Source organism: Rhinolophus hipposideros (genome assembly GCF_964194185.1).
Source record: "Rhinolophus hipposideros genome assembly, chromosome: 15".
In the NCBI taxonomy this organism is placed as follows: domain Eukaryota; kingdom Metazoa; phylum Chordata; class Mammalia; order Chiroptera; family Rhinolophidae; genus Rhinolophus; species Rhinolophus hipposideros.
Window position 1 is genome coordinate 39937951 of NC_138061.1, and position 25207 is coordinate 39963157.

General features: G+C 38.5%; 1 protein-coding gene across 7 annotated transcripts in view; it reads right to left on the reverse strand.

The window, feature by feature from the left end:
- FAM13C (family with sequence similarity 13 member C) overlaps nucleotides 1–25095 on the reverse strand; it is a 110551-nt gene extending 85456 nt beyond the window's left edge. For 2 of the 7 annotated variants that reach the window (XM_081073595.1, XM_081073594.1), the window contains exons 1-3: nucleotides 24544–24716; nucleotides 18095–18151; nucleotides 13881–14067 (exon numbers count right to left, since the gene is read on the reverse strand). In XM_081073595.1, the coding sequence (XP_080929721.1) occupies nucleotides 13881–14067; nucleotides 18095–18151; nucleotides 24544–24605 (306 nt within the window). In that variant the 5' untranslated portion in view covers nucleotides 24606–24716. The other 5 variants (XM_081073596.1, XM_081073600.1, XM_081073599.1 and 2 more) reach the window with 5 other exon arrangements.
- Nucleotides 25096–25207: the final 112 nt, after the last annotated feature.

The following is a 25207-nucleotide window of genomic DNA, read 5'->3' on the forward strand; positions in this document are numbered from 1 at the left end:
AAACGCGACATTAAATCATTCTGATACAACTTCGGGTGATGAACACACAATACAATATATAGATGATGTACTAAAGAATTGTGCACTTGAAATCTATATAATTTTATTAACCAATGTCACCCCAATAAATTTAATACAGAAAGAACCATATGATTTCACTCATATGCAGGATATAAAACTGAAAGCAACAAATGAACGAGACAAACAAAGAAAAACTCATAGACACAGAAAACAGTTTAGTGGTTACCAGACGGGCGGGGCGGTCAAATATAGAGTGATGGAAGGAGAACTGCCTCTGGGTGGTGAGCACTCAGGCAGTGATGTATAGATGATGTGTTACAGAATTGTACGCTTGAAAGCTATATAATTTTAGTAACTGTTATCCCAATAGATTTAATAAATTTTTAAAAACAAATTGAATTTATAGAATAGATCATAACTACAATTAGACAATAATTAGAATTGCCATTCTATTACCAATGATTATTGAGACAGTTGCAGTTTTTAGCTATATGAATAGTGCTGCTATGAACATACTAGTTAAAAAACATGGTGTGCTGGAGCTAGTTCATACTGGTTCATGAGAGCCCATTGTTAAATTTTCAGGAATTTTGTGAATCCATTCACTATTAATAATTATATTATGCCATCTTACAAATAAATACAATATACTTTAAAATATCCATTTTGAAATAAGGAAACAGAGGATAATTTGTATGTATGTTAAGACACACTCTTAATCTTGTTTGCAATGCAAAGAACTCCTTCTAAAGACTACGACAGCAAAAGGCTCTGAGATAAATCATCGTTAGCAATTATCTGACAAGTAGGAAGAAGCCAAACTAAACCAACTTCAAAACTACCCTACTCAACAAAAGAACGTCTTCAGAGTTATGGCACTGCAATCAGACACTATGATAAATTCTAGATATGTCATTTCAGAAATTTTAACCAAATGATGAAAATTTCAATGACAGGAAAATAAAATCATGCCCAAGTCCAGGTGCAGTTACTATGTTTTCTGATTAAAAAAAAAAAAATCCCTTAAGATGGCATCTGCAAAAACTTTCATTATTTTATGATTAGAATTGTATCTCCATTGCCTAGAGTCTTTTCCAACATGAGCTCCCTGCTGCCTCCTCATTCTGATGCCTGTTTTGATGCATTGAATTGATTACCTCTTGGAGGACTATCTGCCTGGGCCCTTCAATTTGCCACTAAACCCTGGAGACCCAAGATTGCATCCGTTACATCAGAGCTCACCAAACACCTGCCCTGTACATGGTACAAAGATGGTTCTAACATCCAGACTCTGATTCTTCCAGACTCTTCACCACATTCAGAACCAACCCCTGAGTTCCCATCATGTTTTTAAGCATAAGGTGGAAGTGAGATAATTAGAGATTTAATAGGGTGTTACATTTCATTGTTTTTTCTATTTCCATCTTGATGTTTCACATCAGGTAGAAGAGGTTACCCTTGTCACAGTCTTTATAAGTAACCAGCAAACGAATAAACAAAATAAAAAAGAAGGAGCCTTAAATCATTAGTATTAGCCTGTTTTGGGTTTTTATTTTTTAGTTAGAGCTAAATTAATTCAATCTTTTTGTTCAATCCTTTTGTCTTGCAGATAGAACAACATCTGGGTCTTCAGAGGACCAGGATCTCCCGGTTTCTAAACCAAATGTCAGTTTTTATAAAGCTCAAAAGGCTGTTGGCAACAAGGAGGGAGAAACTAACAGAGGGAAGAGATGGGAGGGAATGACGCCCACCTATAGAAAACACACAATTTCCCCTGCTGGTTTTTTAATCTGGTACGTCATACCAGCCATGACCGACTGTCACACCGCAATACAATCGGTGTTTTCTGGATTCAAACACACTAGAAGACAACCACTTACCCCCACCACACTGGCCGATCGATTCAGAGAGCTTTAAATGTTGACAGGATCCCTTTCGTTATATAACTTTTGTTATAGCTGAAAAGCCTAAAAATCTGACGTTGGGAATGACCTTTCCTATTGAAAATGTCCCTGGCACATGGCAACATTACCAAGCCAAGCAGTCCTCACATTGTAGTTCAGCGTGACAGGGAACAAAAGAAGCAGAGCTGAACATATATTTGTTCCTGCAAAGATGCCCTCAAATGTGGCTACAATTTATTAAGTAGTAAAGTTGCAGAGGGCTCAGCTATTAAAAAAAAAAAAAAAGTCACAACAAAACCAAGCTTTGTTGATTGGGAAGGCAAAGTTCCATCGTGACTCAAAGACCAGCTACCTGTGGGGAGTCAACGACATAATAAAATAAGGCTTAAAATAGTAAAGCCATCCTTGCATGTAATGCTAGCATCGGTCTAGAGCAGCAATTTTAAAGGCAGCAATCTTCTGTCTGGCCCCTTCTCCCCGGTAGGATTAATGCTCAAAACACAATGCTATCATTCTGTCTACGTCTCGCACCAGTTGTGTTGTTTTTGATCATTTTAACACAGAAACAGGCTCATCAAAGTTGACCTTTCTATTGAAGTGATGGAAGCCACTGCTCGTGGCAAGGAGGGGCCAGTGGGATAAATGGTCTACAAACTTCAAGGGCCAACTTTCAAACTTCTTTGCACTTCTAATCAATTTTTAAGGCTTTGTCATCCCAAGAGAGTGGGCTTCATTTTCCAGAATGTTTAATGCCATTTGGACATTAAAGATGAAAAATAAATACTGCAATAAGACTCCTAGACCTAGATAAGCTGTCAACTTCCCTTCCTAGACCTAGATAAGCTGTGAACTTCCTTCTTTAACTAGCCTAGAAGGATCAAACTTAAAAATAAAAATCCCAATGCTCTCAGGCTACATGGGTACAACTGGTTACTTCTACCTTGGAAAAGAAGGTGAGGGAGGTTAAATGTTCATGCCATTCATGCTTGATACAGTTGCCAAACTTAGTAAATAGAAACACATCATGCCCTGTTAAATGTGAATTTCAGATAAACAAGAAATAATTTTGTAGTATAAGTATGTCCCAAGTAGATATTTGCCTATACCTTACACTACAACATTATTCTTTGTTTATCTGAAATTCTAATTTAACTGGGCATTCCATCTTTTATCTGGCAATTACATCTCTTGCAAAACATGGAGCTTAAAATTGCAGGCTTGAGGTTGATGTGTTATGTCTCAGTCCCGAAGTGATATTTAACCGTGTTGATAGAGTTTAGATTGGTGATTCTTAGTTATCCGAAATGTCAGTTCATTATGTTTCTGCTTCCCAAACAGCTTCGTTTCCAAACTCCAAAACAGGCTAAGTCCTTGCTAAGCTGTTTTCTTTGCGTAAAGAACACTCTGCTCTTGGATAAATATCACCAAGTACATGAGGATGTGAATTTGCATATCTGTGTGTATGCAGAAACCCAGCTCCCATATCTGACAAGATCCAAATTGTCAAACCCACTTTCTACAGAAGCATTATTTTTGGATCAAATTTTTAAAATGCCTGTTAATTACAGCCTCACTGGTTTAGCTAGCATAACCCAAAATCACTACAATCTTCTGCCAAGAGTAAGACCACAGTTATTCTTAATAAAATAACATTAAAGAACCCTGTAGTTTCATTTGGCAATAGGGAAGAAATCAATAACTCACCCTACTGCTTTTTTCCTGATAATAGTGAAGCAGGTGTTTAACTGAAGGGATGCTTCTATAAAACTCCAATTCCTGTTCAAAACAATAATACAATGGCATATATACCCTTTATGATACTTAATTAGCCTAATGAATGTTCTTTTTCTTCTTCCAGTCCTTGACATGAATAATATTAATATTTTAGTATTGTGAAGGACGAGAAGAGAAAAAGACCAATTAAGTTCTTGCTTTAGGTTCTATGCCAGTTTGAGTAGGAGATACGGAAGTCATTAATGTTGTTGGCCGGTATTTCATTCTTCCATTTAGAGCACGATGTAAGATTATTCTTCCTGGTTCCTGGTGTTATAGGGTTGTGATTATGGGGGAAGCACATGACCAGTCTGTCCAGTGAGTAGAGAATGAAAATACTGCATGTTGCTTCAGGCCTGGAACTTCTAATGATTAGTGAAGAACTCTCCAGAGCTCTCTTTTCTCTTCAAATCAGAAACCAGAAACATTCAAGACTGTGACTGCTAGGTAAGCCTGGGTCCTTAAGGGACCACCACGAACCAACACTTTCGTGATCAATAATGGATATGTAATGTGTACAACAAATGTACTTTTGTTGGTTTAAACCACCAAGGTCGGGGTTTGTTGTTACTGCAGAAGAGCCCAGCCTGGCCTAACTCAGGAGACCTTCAGATATTAAGGTTTTAGTGTATACCCAGAGAAATGAGTCTATAAAACATTCTATGCACTATTTTCAGTCCCCTGAAACTTGCTGAATGTTTAAGGTTATATCATTATCACTTTTAATTCTCAACAGACTCTGAAGGTAGATATAAATTATGTCCACTTTATAGATAGGAAAACTTACACTTAAAGAACTGGGGAGCAGATGCTGGAGGTCACAAAGTGGCTGAGAAGGACTTTGAACCTATCTTTCTGGACCTACAGACCATGCTCTTCATCACCTCACTATACCACCATTCAACTATTTAGCTCTGCGATTTATTAAAGGAAACCTCTCCATAGTAGAGGGAGCATGTCTTGGAACCCAATAGAGCAGAAGCAGGTGCTAATAGGGGCAAAGACGTCCCATGGATGTCACTAAGCCCCATGAGTTAGGGCTGAATTTATTTGGCTAAGTAATGTCAAAAACTGTCTGTGGAACTATGTAGGGGAAATTGGAAATTCTTTAAATGAGAATTTATTTATGGAGTAGACACAGAGGAAGAGGAAAAGCAAGACAATTTTAAGAGCCATCCTATATGGAAGCCATCTGCATCGCTGTTAAATATTCCAGGCAGCATCTAAGTAGAGATCAGTCCTTGTAACTCTCCATTGATTGTCAAAAGCACGAACACCATCGATATGTTCTTGTTCATGTTTTATAGAGAATTCTTCTGTAACTGGAATTATTGGTGAAATATCAATTAGATAATATGGCTCCAGGCATCACATTGCCAAAGTTTCAAATGTCCCATTGCTTGTAAACTTGTCTCCAACCAGTTAAGTTGTTTTGAACACAAACAACCTCAGAGTGAATTTTTTTTTTTTTTTAACTTTTGAGATTTGATTTCCAGGCAAATGAGTCACATCAGTTAATTTTAAGATTCCATCAGGTCAGTATTTAAGCTGAAAATATTTGTTTATCTCCCAAAAAATAAAGTGATATTACAGACATTTCAGGTTCCTTCTTAAAAATATCTTTCTTCATCAGGTTAATCACTTAAGTTGGTTAATTCAAAGAGGAGTATCTGAATCTGATATACCATGAGAAACCAGTAAACCCAAATATTGACCCAGTTGGCCTCACTTTGAAGGAGGTGAATTTCTCAGAGCTCTGTCCCCCTGAGTCCCAACCGTTTTACTCTCGGAGGAGTGTAGGGAACTTGAAAAACAAACTCAGAAGGCCACCTTTCTTCCTTACCAATAACAAGTCTTCCAAAAAAGCCCATGCCTAAACAGGAATTGAAGTAAAACCTCTACACTGGAGCTATAAAACCAGGCAAGAGAAGTAATGCAACATAAATTAATGTGTCAAAACAATTATGTAACTGTCGTGCGGGGCATCGGGCGGGGTCTCTGCTCCCACTCCCCACATAAGAATGCAGGATGTGGTGAGGCCAAAAAGGAACACCCATGGAGCCATAGATAGGGAAGTCATACCACTATGGTCTCACTGGAGGCTGGGTTTACACAACGTGCGACCTGCTGTCCGCTTTGCTGCCAACCGACCGACTCTCCTCGACTATCCTTCACTCTCCTTCAGTCTCCTCCTTCACTCTCCTCGGCTCCCTTCCGTAGCCGCGGCAGTTATATCAGTGGCCAATGGCTCAATGGCTACAGCTGATGGCCAACCAGCCACAGCTGACGGCCATCCACTATCCGAGCCAGCGCCTCTCCACATAAGGCCGAGAGCCTGGAAACTGCTTTGTGGGGCTCTGTCCCCACACTAACTAAAACCAATTGTTAGAATCACAGTGACTTCATGCTCTTGACACACGGCAAGAAGCAAGCCCTTACAGGCATATTCAGAACCTAAAAGTCTTCCTCTCACTGAAAACCAAGTGAAATTCTATTTGAAGTTCATTTTAGCTTTCCAGGGCTCTCAATTTCAAAGTCATTCAGCTGTAGTGATTTTCTTGTTTTTACCAGTTGTACTTGCTCAGTAGTTCAGTAATATATTAAGAAAAATGTATATAAAGTAAGTTTATAATTGGGAACAAAATCTTAGCTCCTTTTTGAAGAAAATATGACCGGGAATTAACTATTGTCTTTCTTCTAATTCAGAGTCTAACACAGAATAAAAATTATTCTTATACAAATTAGAACCTGCCAAAAACAGAAATATAGTAAACACTTCATAGTTAAGTTATTGTGTCTAAAAAGTGTTTAGGGGGTTTTTACTTCTGCAGAAAGATAAAAATGTATATTTCATAATCAGACCTGGATTCCTTTCCAGCCTCCTAACACATCTATTAGAGCCAAATGGAAGAAACCTAATGCTGATATACACCAGACCAAACAGCTGGTCTCCCCAAGGAAATGGATTAGCAGCAGCATCACAGAACACAGCTCACTGCAGAAAGTCTCTCTAGATAGCCTCCTACTTTTTGTCTCCTGCTAAAATAGCCACCAGAGGGGAGGACAGAAGGAAAAGTGCATAGGCTGATGCCAGATGCTAGGGAGTGAAGATGGTAAAACTTGATCTTACCAATGCTAATTCTAAACATCCTCTGGCGAGTGGGCCCAATACAGGAGGTTGGTTCTGTTAGTCAAGTGAATCATCTCCAAATCAGGTTGTTAGGGATTAATACTACAATAATACAGAATCACCTTAAATTTTCACAAAATATTACAACATATATCATCTTTTATCTTTTTTTAACCAGGCTATGTTATTTTAATTAGTAGGGGGATATCAATGAATAGGATTTTTAAATTAAATAGTAAGTTTATACATCATTTTTATTGTATAATCAGAAGAGGGTGAATACAATAAATTAATGTAAGACAAATAGTTCTGGGAAAAGGTAGAAACTGTACCAAGAACAAGAAAGACTAATGGTGGACACATACAATAAATAGATAGAAAATATGTGTACAGCAGGGAGTCTTACAGTCAATCAACCCCAAAGTTTTACGAGACGAAGAATTACCCACATATTCTAAACGGGAGAGAGGAAACCTCCAGATCTCGCTGTTAATCGTAATGAGATATGACAAGGCACACATACATTTTTTATTGAGACATAATTGAATATAACATTATATTAGTCTCAGGTGTGCAACATAATGATTTGCTATGTGTATATATTGTGAATGATCACCACAATAAGTTTAGTTACCATCATCATTACACAGTTACAAATTTTTTTCTCTTGTGATGAGAATCTTTAAGATCTACTCCCTTAGCACCTTTCAAATATACAATACAGTGTTTTAAACTATAGTCACCAAGCTGTACATTACATCCCCAGGACTTACTTATTTTATATCTGGAAGTTTGTACCTTTTTATCACCGTCATCCAATTTCACCCATCCCCCATATTTTGTGTATGTTTTCACAGAATATTGCAACATCTGTAATCTATTGCCTTCAGTCAGTTCTCTTCCCTAGAAAGATTGTTTGCTGTACAATAAGACACTTCAGAAAGCAGCAAACTGTTATTGGTTCTGCTTTGACAAGGAGTTTCTGCTTAGTATAAACTCACAAGTCTTGCTTTAACTTCAAGTTCATCATATCAATGCACTCTAGTATTAGCATCTATAAAACCTGACTCTTCAGGAGACAAGTCACTAAATGGTCCTTATCCAAACCATTCTTCTGCAAAGCCCATTGTCTAAGGAAGCTAGGGACAAACAAGCACAAAGGAAAACTACAATTGTTTCTGGTTCAAATAAACATACTCCTTATTCCAAATCTCTTAATTTCTTTGAGGACGTTCTCGCATTGCCTTCCTAGTTCCTGGACTTCTATGAGATCAGCAAATACCCCAAAAGCCCTCCTCTTTTAAATCATTCATGGTGGATGTACAACTAGAATCAGTCATCCAACGTGCACACAAAAACTCAGATTCCGCTACTCTACTTATGGTTCCTTCCCAGAGACATGGTTAAGATCAAGATTTTTTTTTAAAAAGTTGCTTGAAGTAAGATTTGAATCTGACTCTCCAAAAGTGAAATTTCTGATGTTCTGATTTTCGGGTGATCAGAAAAATAAGAATGATAGAAACTTAAACGGTTGCTATCTGGCCTCTTCTCACTTTCCAACCTAGTTAGGATCAGACTGAAGATCCATTCTGGGGTTCTGAACACAAACTTTGTGACAAGAGAAACCGGAAATGGCAATAGCTAAACTCTTACAATGGTGCCCTTCAGCTTCCAAGAGGGTTGTTTTTAAGTTCATAAAGGTTATACCCATAGGTTTTTCAAAGGTGCTTCTGGGGAATGGTAATCTCATAACAAACCAGTTAGAACTGTGTCTGGATGATGGCAAGAAGTATCAGGCAGGATTTGCATAAGATCAAGTTCCCTAGATAAATCCACCTTCACAAATAGAACCACTCTCTTTACCATAGGGCATGGTAAACCTAGCTAATATGACATTTAGCCAGTGACCAAAACTCTTATGAAATAGTTCTATCATCTTCACGATATGTGTTCCAGTCCTTGTGGAGCTTTGCTTAATTAAGGATATTATATAAAAACACTACAGCATTTTCAGTAATCGTTGGGATTATTATCTAAAATGTTGACTTGACCATAGCCTTACTTCTTGCATCTGAATCTAGTATCATCCAGGCCCATGGTTTTCAATCAGAGATGCACATCAGACTTACCTATAGAATTTAATAAAAATGTCTAGGACCTCTACCAGACTTAATGAATTTTTTACTTGATATTCTTGGCATGTTCATTTAGGATTTTTATGTTCTATCTTGAGATGTTTTTCATCTGTAAAAATTATATTTGTCCATTTTTGTAAAATCAGCAATAAATTCCCTGACTTCTTTGAAAATAGGCTTATGTGTAACCCTTTGAGACTTTTTAATTTGAGGGGAATAATTGTATTATATTGTTTTGCATTTCACATTATACATTATTTTTATTATGAACTCTCATCAGACTTCTTCACATTTGAAAAGTATTAGTAGTAAATTAACCACAACCACTTTCCATTTCTGTCATCTATACATGTTTGTTTTCCTCAGATGCCTGAGTGAAGTTTCTACTATCAGTTTCAGACCAGAATTTGTGTCTTCAACAAAGAAGAGTACTCTCTAGAGTCCCTTGGTAAAATACCAGGAACATTAAACAACTGATATTTCAAAGAAGAGATTCTGGGCATAGGCGTCTGATGATACCAATGGGCTGAGAATTTACAGAATTTTAGCCCAGAATCAGACGGCTTCATGCTACTGCTAACCCAAGATTAAGTGGAACAAGAATGAATTACATAGCACTGAATGGACTCATAAGGGAAATTTTACTGTGGTTATTTGTTGAAAATGTTGTTTTAATGCTCGAATTCATTACTGGATTTATAAGAAAGTTCTCTTTCTACTTCAACTATCTGTAACCCTTACAATTTAGTAGATTCTTGTGTTAACTATATTTTATTATTTTCTCCATTTTTAATGCTTTGACATCTGGCGCCTCCCTGACTGACTGGGGAGAGACTGCCTCTCTCAGGGCTACCCAATGCTTAGGAAACATAACAAAAGACTTGCCCAGGAGCCTGCCTTTCATATGCAAACGAACCACCCAGTGCCATACTCAGAATCACCTTCTTTATCTGACTTAAACACTCCAGGAGGCAACATTTCTCAGCCCTAATCGTCCCAGAGCCAGGTACCAGACTAGAGACAACCCCATACCTTCGAGTCCACTGAAATTATTCAAACTAGCCAATCCTAAGGCTACTTACTCTGTTTGCCTTGCCTGTGGAAGCCACAACAATGGCTTCTGTTCTTGCTTTCCCCTCCCCTCTTCTGTCTCCTGGCTAACCCTGGTATTCCCTGTGTGACCCTGCATGGCACGGCGTGCAGGAATCTTTTCCAATGGCAGTCATGTGTTGATCTGTCAGACTCACTATACCTGAATACTAATAATAAAACCTACATTTCAAAACCATTCTCTTTATGAAAACAAACATAAACATTTTTAAAATGATATCTGCATCTCACAGACCCCTTGAGTTCAAAAACTCATACCAACTGTCCTTCCTTTTCATGGCAATAGGATTGTTTGCATATATTCAATAATCTATAATCTATAAGGAAAAATTATGAGAGACTTTGAAATTTAGTGGATGTCTTGGCTAGCTCATCCACCTGGATAACCTCTGCTTTTGTTTGTCTATAACTAGGCTTTTTTACAAGGCTATCCTGTAGAAATTGATGGCAGTGTAAATAATTCCTCTCCACAGAAATGCAAATTGTGTCCAAGGGAAACTAACTGATTATCACCCTATGGATATTCCAAGTTTTGCCAATTTTGTGTCCATTTGTAAATTTATTTCAGCATTCCTTGTCAAACCCTAAATGCATGATACTTTGCATCTCTTTTGAACTGGTTGTAATATCTTATTCATTCCCTCATTAATTAATTATTTAAATAAAATCAATTATGTCTTTATTTCATGTCTGTATGATGAGAGTCATGATTATGTCCTTTTTTAAAATATAATGTTTCACAACTGAATAGAGATATGCTTACATTTTACCCCTAAAAATGATACCAATCATATATATATATATATATATATATATATATATCTTTGCAGTTTTGAGCCATTTAACAAATAATACTGAGTGACTCCTGAGTGCTAGAGCTCCAAAGATACACAAGGACTGAATCACTGACCTCAAGGAACTTACATCCTAGTGGAGCTAACATTCACTCAAGCATTTATCTAGCATTAGTGACCAGTATCACAAAGCTTTCATGAAGAGAAGAAAAATACACTTATAAAATTCTCTCAGAGTAATCCTTTTTAAATAATTACTGCTTAGCAACACAATGTATCACCAAAGGAAAAAAATTAATTCCTGGGGGAAATCGTAGGTTTTACATAAAAATTAAAGTGTGATTCTATTTATCCAAAGAAACCCAAAACACTAATTTGAAAAGACATATGCACCCCTATGTTCACTGAAGAATTATTTACAATAGCCAAGATATGGAAGCAACCTAAGTGTCCACTGATAGATAAATCGATAAAGAAAATGTGACGCATCTACACAATAGAATATTACTCAGCCTTAAAAAAGAATGAACTCTTGCCATTTACAACAACATGGATCGAACTAGAGGGTATTATGCTAAGTGAATAAGTCAGACAGCAAAGAGAAATACCGTACAACTTCACTTACATGTGGAATCCAGAAAACAAAATAAATGAACAAACAAAACAGAAACAAACTCATAGATACAGAGAACATTTTGACGGTTGCTAGATGGGAGGGGTGCTGGGGAGAAAGGGTGAAAAAATAGGAAAGGATTAAGATGTGCAAATGGGCAGTTATAAAAAATAGTCATGGGGATGTAAAATACAGCACAGGGAACATAGTCAATAATATTATAGTAACTATGTGACTGTAATGGGTACTAGGCTTGTTCTGGTGATCACTTTCTAAGTTATATAAATGTTTAATCACTATGTCGTATACCCAAAACTCGTGTAATGTTGTATGTCAACTGTAATTGGAAATTTTTTAAATATACATTTTAAAAGAGTGCAACAAATAAAAGATCTCCATAAATAAAAAAATAATAAAAAATATAAACATTAAGGTGTGAATAGTATAAAGGGGTAGGTTAATCATAGACTCACAGTTGGAAGATCTGGGTACCTCTTAACCTCTTTTTAGAAATACTGTGCTTTTATGAAAAAGACATTCTGCTCAAGTTCTTCTAAACTGATTATAGACATGTAATTCCCCTAATCCTTAGTTTTACCATTTGTACAAAAAGATAATAATATTAATTCCATGGGATTGTGGTAAAACATGGTCCTTGCCTGAAACACAGTAAATGCTCAAATAGTGTTAGCTGATTTTATTAATAATATTATTTATAGATGCTTAGTTCTTGGTCAGTACTCAACCAATGTTCATTATTCCTCCCCCAAGAAAAGAGGAAGAATGAAATATGTTTCAAATTTTTCCCAAATATGGAAGAGCTAAAATAATATCAAAGTTCTCTTAGTCATTGGGGGGGTAAAATCTCATTGTGTAGGCAGAGATGTTAGGAATGAAATGGAAATTTTACCTGCAGTCCAGGATTCTAATGTCGTATTATAAGTAAAGACTATACAACTGTATCTCTCTCCCAAAATCTTCCCTGTAGAATTACATCCCCCATTAGTACCTTATTATAAGTGATGGCTGTGCAACTTCTGTGAAGCCAAATTACAGGATGACAAGAAACAGGGCACTCTAGGAGAGATGTCTGGTCATCCAAAGCCCACAATGTCACAGGTGACCCTCAGTAGGAGATTCAAGGTGAGAGCCTCCCAGGGATCAGTCAGACTCTGCAGGCAGCTTTTTGGTTACCTGTGTGTCTCCTCCCCAGCACCACATTCCTAATCAAACAAGTGCTGGGTGTATTCAGTAACAGGCAGGGTCTCTAGTTTATCATAATTCAAATGCTATTTTACACTCACCCCTCTCTGCAACTCAATTCGATTTAAGATAATCACAACACAACTTCATGAATGCAAAAGGCATTTACCTCTCACCATAAAATTATGACCAAATAAAAGACCATAATGCCAAGAAAGAAAAGGGATAAAAATCACAAGGCAAATAAGAAACTACAAGGTCAAATAAACTGTCGAGCCAAAGTCATTCAACAGGAAGGTCACCTGATTCCCATTTGCTAATAGGACTGGACTTAAAGTTATTATATAATTAATCTATTGCACTTAGAGCCTCCCACATTACCTTTAAGGTTAACGGTTAAGTGTTAACAAAAAAGCAAAGTCAACATTAATGGAGCATCTAGGTTCCAAGCACTGTGTTAAATGCATGACAAGTATAATCTCATTAGTGTAACCACTGACCTCCTAGTAAGATTAAAGTGGATTATATTCATGTAATCTCTTTTAAAAGCATCATAAATTATTTGAGGGGTTTTTAAGATTTTTGAAAAACCACATTCTTTGTCATATCCATCTACAACTAGAAAAAGTGGGGGAAAATGACTAAAATATAAATGTATTACCCAAATCAAGTCGGAAAGCTGTGTCATTCATTCATTTACTTATCGACCTCAAAAACTAGATAGTACACACACACACACACACACACACACACACACACACGCAGAGACACATTTGAGTGTTTATTCAAGGCTGCTAAACTGTAGCCTCAGAGAATAGCTCCAGGTAAACCAGCGACTTTTGATTTGCTGAGAAGAATCTCCAAGTTTGGGACAAGAAATGCATGCCCTGGATAAATTAGACAATAAGAGATCCTCCTCCACCCTCACCCACAAAGAGCGAGGAAGCTTCTCTAAATCGATGTCAAGATATAGTATTTAAGAATATCACTCTGAATAGGTACTAAATTATTAGCCTGCCCAGAGCACTGCACTATCAACAAACAAGAGCACCCACGTGTTTCAGGCGGGAGATACACGCAATGACAAGTCAGGCTAATCGCCACCTGCAAAATAACCCACTCAAACCATCTGCCAGAACTGTGCCCTCGCCTGAGAAGCACCCAAATTGGCAAAGGCCTGAGGAGTGGACCCACTACCTGACTGTCTCCGTGACTCCTCCCGTTGTCTGCTTTGAAGATGGACTTGGGCTTCCTGGACTTGAAGTTGCCCATGCTTGGCCGCAGCACGCAGTCCACCAGCTCTACATGCTGCGGCTCGCGGGAGGGCGCGGGCTCCTCTAGGAGAGCCCCGGCGTCGGGGTAATTTTCTTTATTGTCTTCATCTCTAAAACAGGAAAGACTCAATTTAGAAAGCACCTCAAGAAGTAATACACTGCTGCAGGAAAGAGGGGCTAGGGATACCCACTGCTGCTCTATTTATAGGGAACCTAGCAACAGTGTTAGTTTCCACTTACAGGATTTCACAGGAACAAGAACGTTAAAAATGTGAATTTCCCTGTTTGGACGACTCCACATTCCCTTCCAGTCTTTGCTAACGAACACAGACTTTTGCAGTTGTAACTTTGCACATACTATCATGTTTGTTTTCAATTTTGTCACTGCACGATACTATCACACACATATTTTTCTCTCACAATAATAACGTGAAATACTCAGGTTAGATGTTGTCATCCCAACTTTATAGATTAAGACTCTAAAACCCAGAGATTAAATAAAGTGCCTAATAGAAGGGCTAATTCACCCAGACCTGGAGTGATCAGATATGTCTCCAGTCTCTCATGCATGTGCCCTTGGTTCAGGCATGATGCTTTCCCCTCACTGAGGAGTCTGTAATCATCTCCCGATAACTTTCAGAAGCAGCTAGTTTAATGGGGTCTATTTTAATAGGATGCATGCTACCAGATAAAATATAAGACAAGGGTCAAATTTTATCCAAACAAGCCATCTCAAGCCAACAACATTCTCAATGCAGTGTCAGAGATCCCATTGTCTGCGTTCTATCAGTGTGGAATTGCCGAAGATGGAATGGGCTGGTGTTACCTTTATACATCCGTGCTGGGATGGCACATTTAATTTTCACTCACCAATCAAATTCAATACAATATTGCCCCCACGGTTTCAATTTCCTCAAAAATGGTGACCTAATAACACTCTTATTTGAAGTCACTTATCCCTGTTAAATCCAGCTGCATTTTATTTTCTTATGTTGCTAACAATCCAGCAAACACCACGGACATAACCAAACAGGGCATTCTCTACATACAATCAAAACCATCATCCTTAACCCACTGGCAACCATCTGGTACTAGATTAAGAGTGGCCACTTGCCCCAGATGGTGTTTATCCCTACTGCTCCCTGACCAAAAATACCTATGAAAGAGATTTTGGCAATGTTAGCTAGGAAGCAATTCCTCATGACTCAAGGACACATAAAACCAAGAGACAAGAACAGAAAAGGAAGGATTTCCACCCCACTGCTCAAAATGTCTTCTATCCCCCTCCCCAAAAAAGAGGTTAAATTCACTAAACTGATGTTGGGAGGATGAGCTCCAGTTAGTCTTTAGGAAAAAATCAAAGCAAACATCAGGATTGGAGGTCTGGAACATGATCAGGAGCAGGTGGGCAAGGTGTGGAAATATAAGTATGTGAACAGTGAAACTTAAGCCTCAGGACAAACTTAGTGCTATCTGGCTAAGGAGAACCCAACAAGTGAAATAATTTTTCAATGTTAGTACCTGCGGGAAAGAATCAATGCCAGTGACACTGGTTAGTATTATCCCTTAAGATCACTCATAAGTAAAAAAAAAAAGAAAAAGAAAAAAAATGTGTCACTAATGGGTTTCTAATGGGTTTGGAAACCAGTATCAAACCATGAGATGGAACTACACTAGTTCATTTAAAATGCTTTTCTGAGGGAGAGCAGAATACATCATCCTATAATACACCACTTTGGCATGTGGATTATTTCAAACTGAAGATAATCAAGGCCCAACAGACTCAAGAAGAGCTTTATACCCCACCCCCTTTGTCTTTCTCTACTTCGTATCTTGACTGGTTTATGCCTAAAAGAATTTATATAAGGGGCCTGTACAAGGAGAGAGCTAATACGAAAGATGACTTTTTATATCAGAAAGACTTATCTGCATGGCCTGGCAAACATTTGTTCACTAAACAGCTGCTCTTGTCATCTTCCTGGGACTTGTCTTCCTCCCCTTTGACAACCCAGAACCCTACCCCTTCTCTTTAGCTCAGAATAGCATTCATGCCTCCATTACCTGACTGCTGAAGAGTCTTATATCTTTGAAGCTCCCATATACACAAAATTAAATTTGATTTTCTCCTGTTAATCTATCTTATGTCTCTTTAATTATTAGACCAGTCAAAGAACCCAGAAAGGAAGAAGGAAAAAGTTTTTCTCCCCTACATCTCACTAGAAACAAATAATACTCATCCACATATTCTGTGTCCTTAGGTGAGAAACAAAAGGAAGAGCTGACTTTACAATAACCTAAATGTTTCTCGTTCAAGAAAGATTATAGAACACTCAAGAATAAGAAAAAAGAGTGATTTTTCATATCTAAAATGACTCTTTTGATAGATTCATTCCTTAAATAATACCTGGACTTTGTTTTTATACCATATTTTAAAGGTGCCCAAAATTTATTCATGTCATCTCATTTACCTCCTTGACTTGAAAAGCGAAAAAGGTGAGTGGGGGTGAGGAAAAAATATCTTTCTTTCATTAGACAAATATAAAACCTAAATATAAAAGTCATCTTTAGAAATATATTTCTATTACTGGTCCCTCAGAACTCACAAATAGTACAGGTTATGTAATTTATGCCACTGCTTATCAGGATCAATCATAACTGAGAATGAGCACAGTGTTCTGAAAAGAACAACAGTCTGAAAGATCTTCCCTCTTATTAGTTGTGTAGCCTGGACCACACCACGTCACTTCTTTGACCCTCAGCCATAAGAAGGACGTTATTTCCACCTTTCAGACATAATATTAGGTTGGTGCAAAAGTAATTGCGTTACAATATAATACAAAATAAAAAAACACTACAAATAATTGCAAAAACTGCAATTATTTTTGCACCAACCTAATAAATACAGTCTCTGTGAAATGCCTACCATAGAAAGCTGGCTCCAGGCCACAGCCGAATATTTGACTCTCACAGAGACTTAGGCAAATGGTTATTTGCAAAGAAAAAACTGAGGGTTCTTTTTAGTCTTCCCTTACCTCCAGGATACAAACCAAACTTCTTAGCAAGATACACAAACCCTCTGAAATTGGGTCTTTGTTTATTTCTGGAGCTTCCTTTCTTACCACTCCCGGCCTCCTCACTCCCACTTAGCTTTCAGGATTCCTGCCATCCTGAACTGCTTACTGTTCCTTCAACTTGAACAATTTCTCTACCCTCTGTTGGGTTTCTAGTAAGTTGCTCCCTCTGCTTAGTGGCATCATCTTTTTCTGGGCCTTATAGCTACAAAAAAAAAAAAAAGTGTCACGCACCAAGTGTAATTTTCTTCAGGATTCCATCCCAGAAAACTCTCTGGACTATTCTGTCTTTCTAAGTGAACCCTCTGTGTACTTCTAGTAAAATAGCATTTAATACACTATAGCATCGTCATCTATATTCTCATCTACGTCCTCCAGTGGACTGAATTCTTGGGAGCAGGGATTGCTTTGTCTTTCTCTCTTCCATATCTTGACTGGTTTCTGGCACACAAAATAGGCCTTCAACCAATGTATATTATCCAACAAGAGGACTTCTGAGACAGAGAGACCTGAGTCCAAATTCTGCCTCATGGTGGCTGCATTATACTGAACAAATTATAATCCCTCTGAGCCTCCGTTTCTCCATCTATAGGATGAGGAGGGAAACATCAGTCTCCTTTCAGTTGTTTAGATTATACAATAATCTATGTACGTGAAAGTGCTCAAAACAAAGCAAACATGGAAGAAATGGTTAACCCTGAAGGTTTTCCATTGTACCATGAACACCTTGATGAACACCGTAGTTCAGATACTCAATGACATGTTTGGTGAATAAATACTGAATCTCTTCCTTAGGATTTATGATGAGAACATTGAGATAGGCATATCTCAATGTTTAATTCAATAGGTATTTATTGAGCCTTCCCCATATAAAAGACACTGTCCTGAATGCTAGGAGTGGGTATCCAAAAGTGGATTAGACAATACTTCCTTCAAGAGCTGATCATCTATTAGAAGAAGTAAGACATGAGAACAAATTATTAGAATTCAAAGAAGAGACTAAAGACACCAGATCCAGATGTTTCCTGCCTGTCATAATTAAGACCCAAGCAATGTTGGGACATACCTGAGACTGGAGCAATCAGTCTGATCTTCATGTAGAGAGACTGTGTCTTCCTCACACCTGGGAAAAAGAAACAAAACCACATCAGATCCAACTGTCTGCAGCAGTAGAAGCAGCAATAGTCTAGGAGTATGTTAAGATTCCCACAGTAAACTAAAAAGAGAATAGTTTTCACTGTTCCCCTAAACCAGCTCTGATTCCCGACATGTCTACCAGTAATGACATGTCTACCTCTTGTTATATCAATGTTGTTGTTTCATGTGAGTTTAAAAGCTCAGAACCAGAGGCAAACTCCTTTTTTCCCACTGCTCTGCCTCACCTAAGCCTAACAAGCTTTTAGCAAAGACCTAATTATTCACAGCAGGTGAAGGGACACCTAACACCAAGATTGATGGCTCAAAAGAGACTCCACCTTGGCATTTCCTCTGCCCCAGGCAGTCCCAAACCACACTACATTCCGTTTGGCATACTCCATTGTCCTCTAGATTTTCTTGACCATCTTCCTTTTAATAAAACTTCTGGAATAACCCTGTGAAAATTTCTTGGCTCTTCCATAATGAAAAATCTACAGTGCTCCACACTGCCTAAGGGAATCTACAGTAGAACTATTCCCTCAGTCTAGTGTAGAAGGGAACCTTTTGTTCCTATTCTCAGCCATTCTCACCTCACCTGACTCCACCACACTCCAGTCTGAAATGCTTTTTTCATCTTTAACTCCCACTCATCCATCGCTGCCCAGGTCAAGTCTCACAAGCTCCGTGAAACTTGCCAGTTAAATTCACCCACATGCCACGTTCCTACTTTAACCCTAATACATAAATGTTTACTCTTCATTCTGAGGTTTTGGTAACCAATTATACCTTGCCTCACACTGCTATGTCATTCCTTTGTACCTCTCAGATCTTTTCAATTATTTGTTAATTCCATGAAAAGAAATAACCATTAATTTCTTTCTCTAGATACATTACCATGGTGCCGACAGTGCTACCCCGGAGTATACACTCAATGAATACTTTAATTGAGTCATTGAGTCTGGCCCTCAGCAAGTCTGGTCCCTGAAATAATTTAATAAGCATTTATTGAGCATTTATTGCTTTCCAGGTACTGTGTTAGGCATCCAAGTTGTGCTTCTCAAACTCTTCGGGATTCAGGACTGACCAGTTTATTTTCGATTTCCAACCCACTGTGGTTAGTTTTGTAAAAATGTCACAGGAATGTCAAATTCCAATAAATGTTAGTAAATGCTTACTTATTATCTCTATACTTTTCTGTCTCAGAGAAGTTATAAACAATTTGGGGACCTACATTTTGAGTAGCAGTACTTTGAAAGCACACAAAATTGAAAAAGCCCTGGACCCTGCTTGCTTGAGAGATTCACAATGTAATGAGTAGATAAAAATAAATAAATATCTGCATACATATATAGAACCATAATATAATATTTATACTATACAAAATATTTAACATTTTTTTAATATTCCTTACTCACAATGGTGTATAATTTATCTACAGAACAAATCAATGAAAGCTTCCTCCTCTTCCATTATTATCACTTTTAAATTATGGTTTTGTACGAAATTAAACAAAGACCACCTACAGACTCTCGACCTCTCTACTGCGTTTCCCCGAAAATAAGTCCTAGCCGGACCATCATCTCTAAGGCATCTTTTGGAGCAAAAATTAATATAAGACCGGGTCTTATATGTCATATAAGACCCGGTCACATATAAGACCCAGTATTTTATATTATATTATATTGTTATGTTATGTTATGTTATGTTATGTTATGTTATGTTATGTTATATTATATTATATAATATTATACCCAGTCTTATATTAAAATAAGACCCAGTCTTATATGAATTTTTGCTCCAAAAGACGCATTAGAGCTGATAGTCTGGCTAGGTCTTATTTTCGGGGAACCACAGTACCTGCTGAAATAATTTGTTCCCACTGGCAGTTTAAAAAAAAAAAATCACTTGACTAACAAAATGCTCTTCTTAACAAAATCAACTAAATTTCTTGCCTTCTCATATTTTTGACTGCCAGTAACCCACTCTGCCCATCCATGGAAAACAAGTTAAATTCACAAATATCATGTTGTTCTCCTCCTTTAAAGGCCTTCACTTAATAGATCATCTGAGCTTTGGAACGTGAATAAAAATGTTTCCCAATAAAAGTAACCTAGCTAAGTAGAAAAATCAATGTACCGAAATTTAGAACTGTTGCTTTCAAAGAATTAGGGTTCAACCAGAGGTTCAACTCTAGAGCTCAACAATACCTATTGTTTGGGAATTTGGCAAGAACTTATTTTTCCTCTTATTATATCAATGAAATGGTCAGAAGAACTAACCTTTCTTCTCAAAGTACAGTTAGTTAAAAATGGAAACTCAGCACCAGAACATACAAAGCTGCAGATGCTTTCTGAAGTACAAGACTGGACCTAATTAGCTGATCCAGTTTTAAGGCCTACTGAATAACTCCAGTTCCCACTAAAGGAAACCCAATTATCCTAGCTCACAGATACAACAATGAAATAGATCTCCCTATGGCTTACATGGCACATGTATACAAGCTCTTTCAATTCAGTAGGGTTTCCATTTGCTCTGCTGAAGACCATCAAGTTCTACTCAATTAACATCTCCTTTCTGACTGCTCTGCTGATTCCTTGCCCAGCAGCCCTGAAAATGTACAATACTGGCTCAATTATAAAACCAGATCCCACAGTGAGAACCCTTATCTAGATAGCCCCACTACTGGAACACAATCAGTTCAAATCCAGTGTCCAACTGGTTTTGGGCATGGCATCCTATTCCACATTAGAGCTCATTACAGGGATGTAAAGACCAATCTCTTTAATTATCTCCTTCTGAAGTATTCAAAGCTGGGCATCTTCCAGTGCAATGTTTTTCAAACTGTTAAGTTGTGACCTACTACTGGGTCTTGAAACTACATAGCAGCTACCAGCATTTTGTTGTTATTGTTGTTAGAGAAATAGAATGGAAAATGTCCATGTAGAAAGAGTTAAGTGTTATTCCATGAAACTTATTTAAATAAATCATGTATATATGTGTTTTCCTTACTGTTGTTCACAGTAAAAACAAAACACAACAAATGTGAACAGCAATTCTATTAAATGACTTCCTTTGAGGTTCTCATCTACTAGATTGTAAGTCTCAGAGTTGTTCATTTGTGGTTGCCTAGATAATATGTAGATAATTTGTCCTTTCAATCATTTCTTTGTGAAATGATCAGGGTTGCTACCTTTTTCTCTATTCAGACTTTTGCTCCCTCTGTTGACCACAAACAAGAAAGAGTGTATGGTACTTCATAGCTCACCTTCTCTTCCACATTATCTCAATTCAGCCTGACAATGCTGTGAAGTAGGAATGACCTTCCCACAAGAGGCTAAGGAATGGCCCAGGATTCCAAGGTGTAAAGCCGTGAATCCTGTTTAGTTTCTGCTCCACCACACTAAGCCCACCAAAAAGTCTCTTCAGTCGACATTCCCAGAGGCTCACAAGAGAGGAAAAATAACTTCTTTCTTAGAATAACCATGGTGAAAGAAGTGTCCATGGAAGGTTCTTTTGTTTGACTTGGGGTAAATGAGAAGAGAAGCCTCAGACTGGTTATTAGAGCAAATGTAGTTGTGCCCAGACGGGGATGTCATTCACCCTATAGTACAGTGTTCCCAGAAGGCAAAGTTGCAGAGGTACAGCCTGAAATCCTGGGGTATTTCTCAAAGTGTGTCCCCAGAACCACTTGCATTAGTGTTACCTGGAGTACCTGATTGAAATAGCAGGCCCCACTAGATCAACTCTTTGAGGGTGGGGCTCAGGAATGTGAATTTTTAAACTATACTGCCCTTCCCCCACACATAACTAGTATGCTTCTAAAATGTTTAACACTGACATAAAAGTTTACAAAACCCAGACCAGCGCTGGGCTAACTTCAACACCATCACCCATTCCACTTTGGGATAAAGCCTGGGAAACTGGATTTTTCCCAAGCCCCGATCCTCTTCCCTAGTTGATGTCAATGATCAATTGGTTCAGAGAAGCATTGTTTCAGATGATAACTAATTCATTGATAACTAAACCAGAATTCACTGCTGGCCAGGCTTCATTTCAAATAGCAGGACAACATAGGAAATGACCGTGGAAGAATAATGGATGAAAGAGCACTGTAGATACAGAAAGGAAGTTCAAGGCCTTTCTGATCTTGGAAGACTGGGGAGAAAAAGAAACTGAATTGGTCCAGAGCTGCACAGAGAGTGCTAGGCCTGGGAAAAACCGAGAAGAGAATGAAATCTGTCCTTGAGTTTCCTCCCAATTCCCCTTCCTTATGACTCTTGTAAGACCCCAGCTGGCCTAGTGGAACCCTATTAGATTAGACGATCTGATAACATAATTTATAGTATTAATTATTAATAATTAAGGTATTAATGACAACTTGAATACACTCCCAGGTGCCTCTTCTATGTATGTCACACCCCCACATTTATTGAGCACCTTCTATCTGTGTATCAGGATAGTGCGTCCTGGTCCTGCTGCCTTTGGGGTAATGCCCAGAGAACTAAGGAAAACGGTTCATATTACTGAGGGAAGGGAAAAATGTTATATTAGTAGTGACTCGTTTTAAATGACCCTAGTCTGTGTGGCGTTACACCTCTGAATCTTTGGGTATGTTTTAGATATGCTCCTAAGGGTTTTTAGATTAGCCAGATGGCATTTGAATTGTCACTCAGTGCTTTTTTAAAATAAATCACTGTCACTTCTTTGAAAACGACAACAGAATCTTATGCCATCCCTTGGGGAGTGGCCAAAGACAAGGTACCAGACTTTCTCCAGGATTTAACTATAAAAGGTTTACCAAAAAAAATTGTCCGTATGACACCTGGAACGAAGTGGCTCCATTTTGAAGCTGTTAAGGCCTCTGGCTGACTCTAGCGATTTGGCTACACAGAGCTCAGGAGAAGCAGGCCCAGAAAGCACTCGGTGCTTGCCTGTAAGTGCAGCAAAGAGAGGAGAGCAGTACCTGTGCACCTGAACCAGGAAGTCCCAGCCTCATCTTTGGCAAGCATCTCTCCCCTCTCTCAGGATGTTAGAAAAAGCAAAGTTGCAGCACAATTAACAAGCAATCTCATTAACAGGATGCAGGTCCCAATTAGTATTTTATATTGCATCTTCCAAACAACATCAACCATAGTTTGTTTGCTTGTTTGTTTGTTTGTTTGTTTGTTTGTTTTTAAGTAGCTCCACTTAAGTGAACCGAAAGCTCAACACTAAGAGAGCAACATATACAGCACATCCAAAGAATGTGGGAAACAAGAGGCCGTCAGAAGTCATGCAGAATCTTATCCCTCCATCACTGTTATTGTGACAGTGGTAAGACTTGAAACTCACAAAATACCTATTTCCATGTTTATTTGCCTTTTAGAGAACTTTATCATACAGCTCCCCAGTTATTGGGTTTTCTCTATTAAACTTGCAGCGTTTTCTTGATGTAGTTAAGTCTAACACCTTATATATCCTTTTTTCCTAAAAAGCTGTTTACGTCTATCAAAAGGTCCCAGAAGTAAACATTATACATTAGCCTAAAGAAAGATTGCTAAAGTATAGCTATTCCATACATATATGTACATATGTAAATTATATATTTTTTACATGTAGTATCAGCACAATATACTATCAATTTTTAACATATTTGTATAATATAGTATTAGGAAAACATTAAGGACTGGATGACAAAAAATGTAAACTATGAATTATAAATGTCTAATAAAAACTACTGTGCCTACTAGCCTTGAGTGAAATATTACATTCCTTTATTCTATGTTTAAATGGTGTTTCTCACCCCAGTCAACATTTTAACCATTTGACAAGATGACTCATTCCTCCTATAGCCAGATCTTTGAGGTCAGAAGACAAAAATGACAAAGGGCACGCAAGAGAAGTTTACTCTACCGGGTCTTAAAAATCTGTAGACAAGAGAGGGTGAGGATAAGTTTAGCCTGTTTACCACATGCTGGAATTCAACTCCAGTCCTTTTACATCCATCTCCTACTTGTTGTAAATGTATACATTGCCTTCCATGAAAACTGACACCAATGTTGGCAAAATACAACAAAGCTTCCTTTAGCACATGTCAAATAGATTTCTTTTTTTTTTTTAAATCTGAGCTCCAAGAACACATATATTGGCGCACTGGGCTTCTGCAAGCAATCAGCCTGTTTTAATATCTCTCCCGTAGCTGCCAAAAGGCTGATTTCAACCTGTAAAGATATCTGGGCTCCATTAGTCCCCAGGTCTCGCGCGGTCCTCCCAGCCCCAGATTACATGAGACAATGCATCTAATACGAAGAGTGGCTGGGGACGGCAGAGGGTACCTTCATGATAGTTGCTTCCAGGGAAAGGCATGCAAGTCTTATTTTAATGGCAAAAATCACTTACTCGGTTACAGCGGTGCTGCTGAAGGAATTATCCTGAAGGCTGAAACAGAAACAAGAAAACATCAGCCAAGCCCGGCGTGGGAGCCGTCTCCCTGATCGCTCTCGGGGAGTTAGAGCACACACACAAACATGGCATTGCAAGGCAATCTCAGGGCTCGCCCGGCACGCTCGCTCTACCTTGGGCTGCTGTCTGCACATGCTCGTAACGACACCCCCCAGCAGGGGCCCAGCCGCACAGCGAACCACAAAGCCCGGCAGCCAGCGAGGCTGCGGGGACACAGCTGGGAGGGGCGGGGCACGCGGGGGGGCCGGGACCCTGGGATCCCAGCGAGGAGCACCTGGAGAGTTACCGCGCGACCCCAACCTTGCCAGCCCCGGGACACGCTTAATCCAGGCCTCTCGGTGCCAGCCACCCCCGGCGCTGGCAATAGGAAAGCCCAACTGTTTCTGCCTAGGTACCGAAATCCCTGAGGACTGCTTTCTTCCAGACGTCTCCTACCGATTTTACAGAGCTACCCCCTCTGGAGATGGAAGCTCGCAGAGATTCACCCATCGTTCAGAGAAAAAAAAAAAAGAAAGAAAGAAAGAAAAAAGCTGGGAGGGAACGAAAAGGGGGAGGGGACATAACTGCTGTTTTTTGTTTTAATTTTTTGTGTTTGTGTGTT